Genomic DNA, 12,586 nt, shown 5'->3' on the forward strand with positions numbered 1-12,586 from the left:
CCCTCCCTCCTCCTAATGGCAAAGTAACCAAGCCTTCACTGACTTTCCATTTGGAGCCATTCCTCTGTTTAACAAAGTCCTTGGATGACAGTGAGATCAGAAGATGATAGGTCACTCTGCTGCTTCTTGCCCATAGCTTCAGGTTGCTTTGTTCCCATGCTGGATGCAATCCCTTTCATTGAGGGATGGAAAATAAAACAGCTGTGTTTCTCCAGGCCAAAAACATCTAGTTCTGTAGCTGAGTAGGACAGCTCCAGAAACATTACTGTTTGATCTGATTTCACATCTTTCAGGCTTGGTAGAAGCCAGTTGAATGCTAGAAAACCACATTTTATCTCCCCTGAAGAGGGCAGTCCTCTTCAGTCCTCAAATCCACACCTTTCTTGTTTCTAGAAAACAGCTGAAATAAATTCTCAGTGGTGCCTGATATTTCTTGTCATGTCTCACTATATTTTCAGGAGATCTAGTGTTGAAAGCATGGGAGTCAACAAGAGGTCTCCTTCAGCAATAAGTGAAAGTCAAATTACCCTAGGTGGGGCTGATGATGAATCTTCCACTTCTTCTATAGGGATGTCCTGAAAGTGGTGCTGATTTGCTTGGAAAATACATTAGGTATGGACAGGATCAATCCCGATTGTCTGCTTTCATTTTCTTAGAGCTAATTTGAGAGATATTCTTCTACCCTGAGTGCTGTTGGTTTGAGGCTGTGTAGAGAGCCATAAAATGAAATGGTTTAGGTCTAAAGGCTGCCCTTGTACATTATGTGCCTCTGTGACTTCTTGTTCACCAAAATCAGGGACTGTAAGATTCAATTGCACTTCCAGTGGCTGCAAGTGGGACCTCTTTCACAGAGCATCAGCTGGGAACAAGCCTTAAGTTTAAAGTACTGGGATACCTGCAGTTTCAGCCCTTGTTGGTGCTTCTTTTCTCAGACCTCCTCATCCTTATTCAGTATGAGCTCTACATGCATACAGCTAATTTGATGCAAGTATATTCTCATTACTCCTCAGTCAACCTTGATTAGAAATGTGCGTCTCATCCTGGCCATTGTTGTGTTTGTGTAGTTAGAGAGTAGTTGGTAAGAAAGCCAAGTTTCATCTTTCCACAGAAATCAGGAGGATTTCAACTTCTATTTCAGTGGCAGGGTCTGTTTTAAAATATGCTGCCATTACTTTTCCATGTGTTGGCATAGAGGTCTGTGATGTGCACCACTGTGGCTGCTTCTTTGGCCATACATAGTTAGTACTTATAAATATATAACCATCCTTTTTTCTTCATAAAATATACTGAAGTGTGTGGGAGTACCCTTTAGGGCTATTTGAAAGCTTCAAGTTCCAAACAGCTTATATTTTTTTTTCCTTACTAAATTATTTATTTCCAAGAAGGAGATACACTGTGTCTGTATATTTGAGACTTGTTAATAATTTCTGGTTATGGTACAGCTATTGAGTGTGCTTTAAACATCCTTTAATGATCTCAGTGCTATTAAAGTGTGAAGGCTTACATTTTTTTCCAGAATGAATGAGGGCTTCCAACTCCTTGGGTGCCCACTAGAGAGGAAAATTTTTATGAATTTTAATTATTTAAATTTCTTTGCTTAAAAGAAAAAGGCAAAGAAGAGCTAGCAGAAAGGATGGTGGCTTTGTTTCAAAGGAGAAATGAGCTGTTTATCAACACTTGATTGCTTGTTTAAAGTCTTTTTTTAAAAAAAACCCACAGTCTCCAGAAAAAATCCAATGTAAATAGTCTGGATTAAAATCCTGTTAGAATAAGATTGTGATGAGATCAAAAGTCAAACTGGGAACTTCATTTGTTTCAGGCATGTTTTGTAAAGAACTTTGTTATTCCTGACAACCAGAAATGCAGATGTTTAACCAAAGTCATCTTTCACATGTACCACCATGAATCATCCACCAGTGAGAGACACACGTCATGTGATAGTCAAATGAGTCGTATTCATCAGTGAAATAGTTCTTTGCATGTCTTTTCATGCAGTTCTTTGTCACTTATATTTACATTTTCATAAAGACTATCACAAACAAAATTAATAATTCATAACTATTGTTACACAGCAGAGCCTTATTTTGATACTTCCTTCTTACCATAGACTTTCTAACAAGTCTGGGTTTTCCTGTGTTTAAAAAAACACCAGATAAAAATATGCCATATCACCATGGTTTTCCATGATCATAACTTGCAAAGAAAATACTCTTCTGCTAAAATGTAAGTGCTGCTTGCCCTCTTTCCCAGGCTTCAAATAAATAGAGTGGTGAGCACATCACAGGAGGGAAAATCAGACTTCGTTGATTTCAACACTTAAATGACTCCTATGTGTAGCAAAACAGAGGGAAAACATAGTCTCTGCCATGTAGAAAAAGCAGTTTGTACATGAGCACTTCCAAGAGAAACCAGCAACAGAAAGGAAAAATATTGGAAAAAGAGAAGTAAACAGACCTTACTCTTGTGACAATTCCAAAACTAATATATTCAAGACACCGGCTAGAGACAGAAAACTGAAAAAAACTGATCAAAACCACCTTCTGGCACAAAGTGTACCCTGCCCAACAACACCTCATAACTTCTACCATATGGACAAAAACCTGCAGTTTTGAAGGAGAATGAGGAGTGCTGACTGGAAAGCTAGCAATGAGGATGGCAAGGGAGAACTCTCTCTCCTAGCTGGAGTTCTACCAGGAGTAATAAAACAAAGACTTTGTTAGCAGAATACATGTTGGCTAGCAGATGAGGACTGAATGCCAGTCACTTACAGTGTAAACAAAAGAGCCAGGGTGGTAATTCATTTCATCTACAGATCTGTAAGTGTTTTGGGTCTTCTCCAAGACAGGCTCAAATCCTGGCATCTGGAATGAACTTGAAACTCAAATAAAAGTGTGTTGAACTGGCTCATCTCTCACAGCATCGATAATGCTGCTGCTACAGATTAATAAATAAGGATACCATTTTTTTGCAGCCATGGGTGACATGAAGGGAGAAATGCTGTTTCTGGACATCTTACACTGCTGCCCTGTTGCAGTGTATATTGCAGTTTGTGATACAGGATTGCATTTTCTGTTTTAAATATATATTTCAATATATAATATATTTCATTTGACATATATAAGGACCTACCTCTGTGAACCACCTGCTTTCATACCAGGAGAGACATATCAGCATTGTTTCTTACTTTGTCATACTGCCTTTTGTCTCAGCCCTTTTCTTTTGGCAACTCTGCTTTTCCTACTTTTATGTTAATGAACCTTTCTGTTGCTTACTTCCTTGAAACACCCTAACCAACATTACCAATTAAAACATTTGTAAGTCCCCCAAATCACTCCTGAAGATCTGTTTCTATTGTGGAACTAACTAGAAATGCTGAGTGATACCAGCTAGTTAAAAGAGCAGGAAGGATAGAACTATTTGGCTATTGCAAATGCATCTTTTTAGGGGTTTTTGCCTCCCCCTTCCCCCTGTGATTGCTACACCTGCCTATTACAGCCTAGCTCAGCTAGGTCGTGTGCTTTTAGTGGCAGAGATTACTTAGCTGTGTGCCTGCCCTGTTCTTAGCACAGTGGGGCTCCCAGTCTGATTTACAGCTTCTAGCTCCTACTATCATACAAATAATAGAGAGTAATAATGATAGTAGCCTCTGTAATTCATGTTGTCCTTGGAAAGCGTGGGCAGAGTCTTTAAAGCCAAGTTCTCTGATCTTTTCAGTCTTCTCACTTTGTGGCAGGGACAATAGGATCCCAGTGATGGGTGTTCCAAGGAAGCATCATACCTCTCTGCCTGTCTTCTGCCTTGTACCATTTTGCATGATTTCTGCCACCTAATCACGGTGCAACTGTCACACGGGGGTATAATGTTTCATTTTCCTGACTTACTCTGTGAAATAACTCAAAAGTAGGTGCTGAGATGTGATAGTTGAATCTCACTGCCTGCATAAAAAAATCACAGGGTAGTTACTAACTCAAAAGTTGGTTTCAAATTTGACTGGAAAATAGGGTGAACTAACTGTATTACTGCCTTAAAGCCTTGTAAGGTTAGCCATTACATCAGTCACTGAAACACCTGTGGATGAAATGTAGTTGGAAAGGCTTGCAAGTGTCTTACCAATCAATTACCTTTTGAGGGTGCACAGCTGCAGAAAGGAAGTAAAAAAGGCAGGAACTATGGTCAGCCTTGAGTGGGAGAAATAAAATTAAACTGGTCTAGTTAATTAATGGATGGGGTTATTTTTTGACTGATGTTGAAGAAACATCTGAATTTTTTAAAGAATGCTTTAGACAAAACAAGCTTTAGCTATTTTTTACTAGTAACAACTTATATCCTGTCCCTCTCTTCGTAAATACGACCAGCAGCACCTAGACTTCTGGGGCGGGATATTTTATTGGTTATTCCATTCTGTAAAATGGTCAGTCATTTCTGTGTACATTTTTTGGGGGAAAGAAATATTGAATAGCAAGTCCAAACTTTATTCATTTACAGAGGGAGGAGAAAGAGAGTTTATTCAGTTTGGTAGAGGTCCATTTTTTTTACTGGAAAACATTTTCATTTTTCTTCAAAACAAGATAGTGATTGCCTCTAAATTAAAGGAATTATTATCTTGCTCACATAAGTCATTCACCTTAGCTTTCATTTCAGTGATAAGTAGTCCTGCTGCAACCTTTTCTATCCACAAGCTACCTACAAGAGGTCATTCTCTATGAAGTTTTGAGGTTGATGATTACATGATACTTGTGCCTTCTGAGTGAGAAAGGAAAATGTTCCACCAAAGGAAGTGGCAGAACTAGAAATTCTTCAAGGTTAGAGGAGGAATTTTTTTTACCCAGTCTTCTAACCCATTGTGTGGAAATAGAAATTGAGCTGCACAGACTCATCTAAGAATTCAAACTTGGCAGACACTTAATATAGCAACTAGAATATAATTCAGTTCTCATTCTGAAGAGGAAGTAACACGCCGTGAACTGGCAGAGTAATGACTCAACTTCAGAGGAGATTCCAATATTAAGAAAAAGTTAATGGAATAGGTCTGAGAGTAAAAACTAAGTGAAATAGTATCTTCAGATGTTTCATGGGTGCCACTTGAAAATATTATTACTGAGGCTTGCAAAGTATGGAAGAAAATGGGCTCCATGAGGAAAAGTCCTAAGTCAGGCCGGCTGAATGCCATTTGTTGTAAGTGAAGGAAAAGAAACGTATTTCACATTTTAAATGCTACTGGGAGAGCCACTAGGAATAGGAAATAAGTCAGTAAAAGGGAAATTGTAGTAACTGAGATTAACTAGAAAAGTAAATATCGAAGGGTATGGAACCAAGCAATGTTACTGTCTTCCACTTGATTCAGCACAGGAAGCCTGGGAAAATACGTTGCTGGGTTTTGTAGCACCTTAGGGTTTATCTTCAAGTGTATCTCTCTGTTTTTCACTTCTGGCAGGAAGCACTCTAGTTTGTTTTCATCAGGTAAAGACTTTCCGAAGTCAGCACCTTAATCTTTTTTAAACTGGCAGGAAGCATCTCCTTGTCCTTTCATTTTCTAAGCAGCTCCCTTGAGCTATCCTGCACTCAGTGCTCTTTCGTGACCTGTTGTCTTTCTAGAGTTGCACCACAGTTTATATGTCAGTTTAGCCTTAATTCTTGCAGCTCCACTAGCCCAGACAATCTCAGAAAAGAGAAGTAGGGTTTTGTATGCAAGGCTTGAAGTCAGTCATCTGTATGCAAGGGTGGAATTAAAATCTTAAAAGTAAAACAAGCAAAAAATCCAAGTAAGTCATTAGGTCCAGTGTTGTGAGGAAAATTCAGTGGGCACAGCACAGTTGTTTGCGTCAACTTAATGACCTGTTTTCATTAAATACAGTTATTTTACTATAGGCACAGAATTAGTCTTGTAGCTGTATATTCTTAAAGGCTCCAGGGCAGTCAAGGAAATTAAAAATCACTGTGTCAGACAAAGAGGTTGAAACAACAGTAATAAAATAAAGAGATAAATCACTAAGACTAGATCATCATGATAAAATAGTGTATCAGTAACACTGTTTCTGTAATGATAGATTACATTTCACTCAATATTTTTAGCATCTGTCAGTACAGCAGAGTAAAAGAGAAATTAAAGCATGTCTTTTTTTTTAAGATTCCAATGGTACTTTTCCACATCTCTCTTGGAAACATACAAACAAAACCAAATGCACAAATGGACATTGCAGTTTATCAGGAGACAAAACGAATTTCAGAACTACTGCCTGAATTGCCTCCCTCCCCTTAGGCACGGCTCACACTTCCCTCCATGGTGCCAGTGCAATTGCCTGTGTGGATATGGGTTAAAAGTCAGTTAAGAAGTAATTATGAGGTGAGAGGCAAATATCACTCAATTAAGAGGCAGAAACACGGGAGAAGTACAGTTACACTGCTTGTCAGGGCTAATGCACTTTAGTGTGTAATATTAAATGCTGTATGGTATGTTTATTAAATGCATGGAAGAGTCAGTGTTGAGGCAGCAGCTGTTGAATACAGTGCTAGATGGTATAATTTAGCAGAATTCACATAGGACTACGAAGAATTTCAGTGGGACAAAAGCAAACCAAATGAAGAGGTCATACCAACTCAAATTTCAGTCTTGATAAATGCTAAAATATAAGTTTGAATGGCTTTTAACTGGTAAAGGGTTCAAAGCTGAAGGCTGCACTGAAGAAAGGGATGCATGTTTCACTGTAAATAATACACTGTAAAAAACTTTAAGTGTCCATCTGATGTTGAAATAAAATCAAACAGAATGCTAAGGGGTATGAAGAGCAGATTAGAGCACAGCAATTTTCTGAAATCCATTTGTAGAAAAACTGAGGTATGTTAAATGAATAAGCAGCATTAAATAAAATGCAGAATGGGAATCCCAAATTTCTAATAGTAAAAGACTCAAGGAATGTTCAAGAAAGATGAAAGTTCTTTTCATTTACCCAAATGGATTTTGGAAACCACTAAGAACAACATTTTGTCAGCAAATAAATAAGCTGCTGAATGGAAATAAAGGAGAATTGAGAGAATGCCAATATTATTTTATAATAATTAATGATAGGATACTTAAATAATGAACATCATTAATTAAAATTTAAAAGGCTTGTTAAGCATCATGCTTCTAGTTTAAGATAACCTGTAAGCAATGCTGAGTCCATCACTGTGAGAAACTGTACTTTATTTTTAACTTGGCATTACAATTCTTTTCATAGGCAATTTGAGATGATTCCTCAGTTGGATAATCAATAAATGATGCAATATGGGAGTTCAAATGTCCTGGTGTTAGGCTCTGTGCCACTTCCTGTCTAGGCTCTGGAGATTTTGCATTAGTGGGGGATTTGCCAGCTTGTTCAGTAGTCCCAACAGGATAATGCTTTGTGTGATGGAAGGCGTTTCATCAAAGTTGTGCTCCATCGTATGCAGTGTGTGCTTTGAATATGATTTTGATACTATCTCCTCTGCGTAGTGTAAGCGTAGCTGGTTCCACTGAGCTGAGGACCATGAGCTGCTAAGGAGAGACATGACACTGATGGGCACATAGGATAGCACCAGAAATGGTTGTCTTTACTGAATTTCACTGTTTAGCACTCATATTCTCAAAACTAATGCTGGAAGCCTTAACAAAAGGAATGAAACCATAAGGCAGAAATTGTTTTTAGCAAGTCATTACTGATGAGTATTCCAGTTGGCTGGGGTAGCCTTAAGGAGATAATGAAAAATAGGCTCTGGAAGGAACCAGCCTTAGAAGCTGCATCTGAAAAGATACTACTTGCTATTGACTTAACATTCTTTCTTTCTTGGGTTTTAGATTTAAAAGAGAGCTTTGGAATCCTTCTTATGTCTTACCATTTGCATCATACTTGATTCACTGCTTCCTGTTGGCCAAGTTCAGCTCAACAGCTGCTTTTTGCATGAACATGCTCTAGATGTCTTCTAAATATCTACTGCAGCTTTGAGTTCTGTGAAGAGTACAGCAGTATAGAGTTTTAAAAAAGTATTTGTATATAGTACAGGAAAATAAAAATAGAACTGTTTACTCATACAAAGTATGAATCATCCTTTATTCATACAAAGTAAGGATTTTAACAATTCAGAAGAATGTGTGTGTGTATTTCTTTCAGACTGTTATTCTTATGGGACTGGGCACAGGGGCAGTAAGCACATCATCTTCTCTGATTTAGCACTCCTGTCAAGTACCTTGGCCAGGATCTTCCAAAGAACCTGGTTCCTTCAGTTAGCTCTAGATATGTTTTGATTAATGGTTATCACCTTTTCTGGCAGGTTTTCCTGGCATTCCTCTTGGCAAGGAGTTTTGAAGATGTGGGCCAAAAGTGTAAAAAGAGTGTGGGCACTCAGAAATATTCTTCATCTTAGAATATCCTGGTTAAAATTGAGAAGAAACATTGATAATGTTTTCATTCCGTTTTTCAGAAAATAGCACTTCAAGTAAATTGGCCATTAATTTGCTTCTTTTCCAGAAAGAGAAAGTGAAGAAACAAGTAAAATATAGTTGGTACTGACAGAATCCTCTCTGAAACCCAGTTAGTGTGACACAAGAATGTGGTCTTAAAAGATTACAATTCACTTAGGATTTACTCTTCCTTCTCCCTTCCCAAAAAGTGAAAAGCAGGAAAGCGAATCCCTGTGTCCACTTTATGGCATGGTGCCTCAAATGATGAATGCTGACACATTTTGATTAAAAAAAAAAATGGAAATCCATAAAAAAATAAAATCAGCTTAGTGAATTGAATGTTGCTTCCTTAACATTTTTCATCCTGAACTCATTTAGTAGGGGAAATGGATATTTCATCAGACATGGATTTGACGTTCCATCACATTATACAGTAAACAGTACAAACGATGTTATTTTTTTAAAATGGAGAAGCTGGAAGAGCTAAGACAGTAGCTGCTGTAAGGCACTGGTTATCTCATTTAAACAGATATTAAATGTAGGTGCCAGTGGTGTGATCATCAGCTGCTTCCCACTTTGTGAATAAATTGCTTAGAAGGAGTCTTTTTTCCTACCAGATGTGACCTAGATTTAGATTTCCAAAGGCAAAAAAAAAGTCTATTGTGTAAAAAAACAATTGTGGGTAAAATGCATGGTAAATGAGCTTATCTCACTTTTCCAGGTGTTTAAGCTAATATGTTATGGAATTACAGCTTCATTTATGAAAAATAATTGAGGAAAATGTTCCAGCAAATCAAATTTGGATAAAGGCTTAGTATAGTTATTGTGTTGTTAGCAAGTTTTTAAATGGAAGAAAAGGGAGCCAGCGCAGATAATAAAAATACAGAAATCTGTGAATCTGTGAAGAGGCTTCTGCAAAGGGTCAGGGCTGGAAGTGGTATCCTACCTGTATTGTGGTCCTGCAAAATGTCCTGGAACAATATAAAGAATTCTACTCCTGACAATTCATATGAAAACAGGATTTTTTCTTAAAAGACCAAGCATTCATATCTGTTGGCCCTGGCTAAGATTAATGACATTAGTAGAGTAAGGGTACAATCATCAAAATTATTTATTCTTTTTCTCATTCCTCTTTTTCTTTTATCGATTCCATAGGGGCTGCCACTCGAAAACCAGACCCAGAGCCCGAGAAGCAGACAGACCACACCGTTAAAATTGCTGGAGTCATTGCAGGCATCTTGCTGTTCGTCATTATATTTTTGGGGGTCGTGCTGGTAATGAAGAAAAGGTGAGCAATTAGTGGATGTTTCCTATGTCCATATTCATATTGCATCTCCTACGGCAGTACTCAGTTTGCTGTTGGTAAAAGTGTCCAGCCACCTTCCGTGCCCTCTGAGAATCAATGTTTGTGTCTTTGTTTCATATATAACAACTCAAGGTTAATGATTCTAGCACTTCTTACACCAGTACTGCATGATGGACTCTAATAACAGGAGAGTATCTTGTCCTGTGTGAGTCTCCACCCTATTCAACAGATCGGCTGGAAGCTAGGTGTAGTTTCATTCTTGCATGTAAAAGAAATCCTTAATCAAACAAGAGCTAGAGTTAAGGTAATTTCTGCTAAGAATGAGGTCTGTATTGTTCTGCATAAACTTCATTCCCTGAAAACAAAGGAAAATGTCAAAATGGTGCTGAATATTTCCAAATGCTGGTTCAACACACTCATGCATTGAGATTGTTTTGCTTTGAATATCATTTGAAAACTGCTACATTATTAGAACTGTAAGGCTTTTAAAACTGCCTTTCTCAACACTGTAAGAGGTAAAATAGTAACAGGAAAAATATAGCTAGGGAAGTGGCACAGATGAGGAAAAAAGCCCCTATGATCTTAGAAGCTTAGTCTAGATTGAGAGAAATTAATTAGCAAATAGAATTAAGGTTTTACCTTCTATAATGAGCAATGTGAGATTTGCAGCTCTTAGAGGTGGGGTTGGGAATCTGTGAGTGCTGTGTAAAAGGGCTGAGTGACAAATTCTCCTTCCACGCCTGCCACAATCTCCCTACCGTGTCCCATAACCCCTCACCTCCTTGCTACTGCCCTTGAATTATCCCCTTTTTTCCTTTGGCCTGATTTGGCTCATCCTGACCCTGTGTAGTTTAATTGTATGTTAACTAGTTTGGCAGGTCTGAGATAGTCCAAACCCCTGAGCTGCCCACATTTCTTCCAGAATTTGAGCAGTGGAGGTGCACAGCAAAGGAGGCAGCTGCCTGACAGTGCCTCAGGGCAGGCAACAGAAGTAGCTGCTTTTCATTCTCCTTGAAGGCAGAAGCAGGGCCATGAGTTAGAAGGGCTCTATGGAGAGAAAGGCGAGCTGTGGCCAGGGCTGGGGGCTAGGTCATGACAAGAGGTATGTAAAGCACTCAAAAGCTGTCGTACAGAAGAGACTGAGACTTAAGCCCCAGGGTGAGTCTGACTGGGGCAATGGAGTTGACCCAGTAACCAAGTCTGCTCAATAAAGTACAGTGTAGCAGGGTTGAAATCTGTTCTGACTTTGCAGTACTTTTTTCTTCCCACTTCCAATTCCTTGCATCGTTCATACCTTCAATTTTAACAGCTGAACTCCCAAACTCCTCCCTAGAGCCAGACACAGCACTTGGCATGCAGGGAGGAAGGCTCCTTGGATTTTCTGGCCAATCCTTCTTCACACAATTCCTGACCAGCATTCATCATTCTCTCTGTTGAGTTCTGAGCCTCTCCTTAAGTGTTTCTGCCAAAGGTAGAATGTATTCACCCAAGGGAGACAAGTTATTCTTAATCTTGAAGGGAGAGCATTGCAAAATGATCCAAATAGTTTCAAAGAGAATAAGGTGTCTGGGTCTCTGGCTAAATGGATGCTATGCCAGCTCCTGCTTAATTCTCTAGAGAAAAACTCTTTGATAATCTAATTATTAGAGGCAGGAGGGCTCAGATCCTAAGTGTTTGCATTAATGTAGAAGGATACTTGATTCCTTCTGTCTACCACAGCGAAGTAATTATTATTCATAGTAATTCTGTTGTTAGAGAAAAAGCGCATTCTGTGAGCTTCCTTAGTTTTTTTAATAAATCTGCTTGTGACAGGAATGGAATTACTGAAAATACAAGTCCAGGAACTCCGTTGCCAAATACACACAATTCCATTGTGTAGTACAGAAAGAATGATACCAATAACTTAAACATGTCCCAGAATGATGCTGCAGCCTTGAACAAAACAAACTGAAATGAGTTGAAGCAAATATTAAAAAGTAAGAATGGTTCATTTGAGTAACAGGATGTGACTAGGCTTTAATGAGAGTTTCAGGAGGTGGGTATATTGTGTCCCAAACCTCTTAAGCATCTGCTGTAGCATAGAAGATCTTGAATACAATTACACTCATGACTTAAGCAGAAGATGAACCGATTATTCAATAGATTGTTATTGGTGCATTAATTCACTAGGCTGCTGAGGGCCCCTATGGTTTCACCTTGGTTCAGTTACTGTGTATACATTATGCATTCGAAGAAAACGTATAAATCATGCCACAAGCTTAGTGTGACCCCAGAGGTTTTGCAGTTCTGCGGTATTTTTAGGTGCTACTTTGGGAAACAATCTTATCAAGCTAGTGTGCTGTTTGACTTCTGCACTTGATCATTTTATTTCATTTACTTTATCAGGAGCTTTACTAGTGTAAAGGTCTGAGTGAAAAATAAAATAGCACCTTGTAATTCAGTGGCACCTTTCCCCCGAGAACCACTTTGTTCTCTGCACTATTATATGCAGACTCTCTGGGCTACAATGGTAAGTTTCACTGCACTGAGTCTACATGCTTTGAAACTTGTCTTGTTTGGAGTTGGCTACAGCAAAATCCCATTCACATCCTGCTATCCCAAGGTATGTCCCAAAGCAAATACCATGTTTTATTCATTCTTCCACAGAAAAGAGTCTTGTGTGCTTGATCTCCAGATCGCACCAGTAGATGAAACCAACTCTGTCTCTGGGGCTTCACAGTGCTTAATTAACTTAATATCAAACCATTTATTTCCATTGTCAAGCAGCTGGAAAGGAGTTTCACTTGTGTGATAACCATGACTTTGTCCAGTCTATTTCTTTAAATAGCCACCTTATTTCACTCAGCAACCATTCTTTGTTTGGT

At 38.6% G+C, this 12,586-nt stretch overlaps 1 protein-coding gene across 23 annotated transcripts in view; it reads left to right on the top strand.

Moving 5' to 3' along the window:
- PTPRM (protein tyrosine phosphatase receptor type M) overlaps window positions 1–12,586 on the top strand; it is a 440,472-nt gene that overhangs the window by 277,634 nt on the left and 150,252 nt on the right. For all 23 annotated transcript variants that reach the window (XM_086892393.1, XM_086892399.1, XM_086892410.1 and 20 more), the window contains one exon: window positions 9,572–9,704. In XM_086892393.1, the coding sequence (XP_086748519.1) occupies window positions 9,572–9,704 (133 nt within the window). The remainder of the gene's footprint in view (window positions 1–9,571; window positions 9,705–12,586) is intronic.

Source organism: Cyanistes caeruleus, chromosome 1, assembly GCF_971803275.1.
Source record: "Cyanistes caeruleus chromosome 1, bCyaCae1.hap1.1, whole genome shotgun sequence".
Taxonomy (NCBI): Eukaryota; Metazoa; Chordata; class Aves; order Passeriformes; family Paridae; genus Cyanistes; species Cyanistes caeruleus.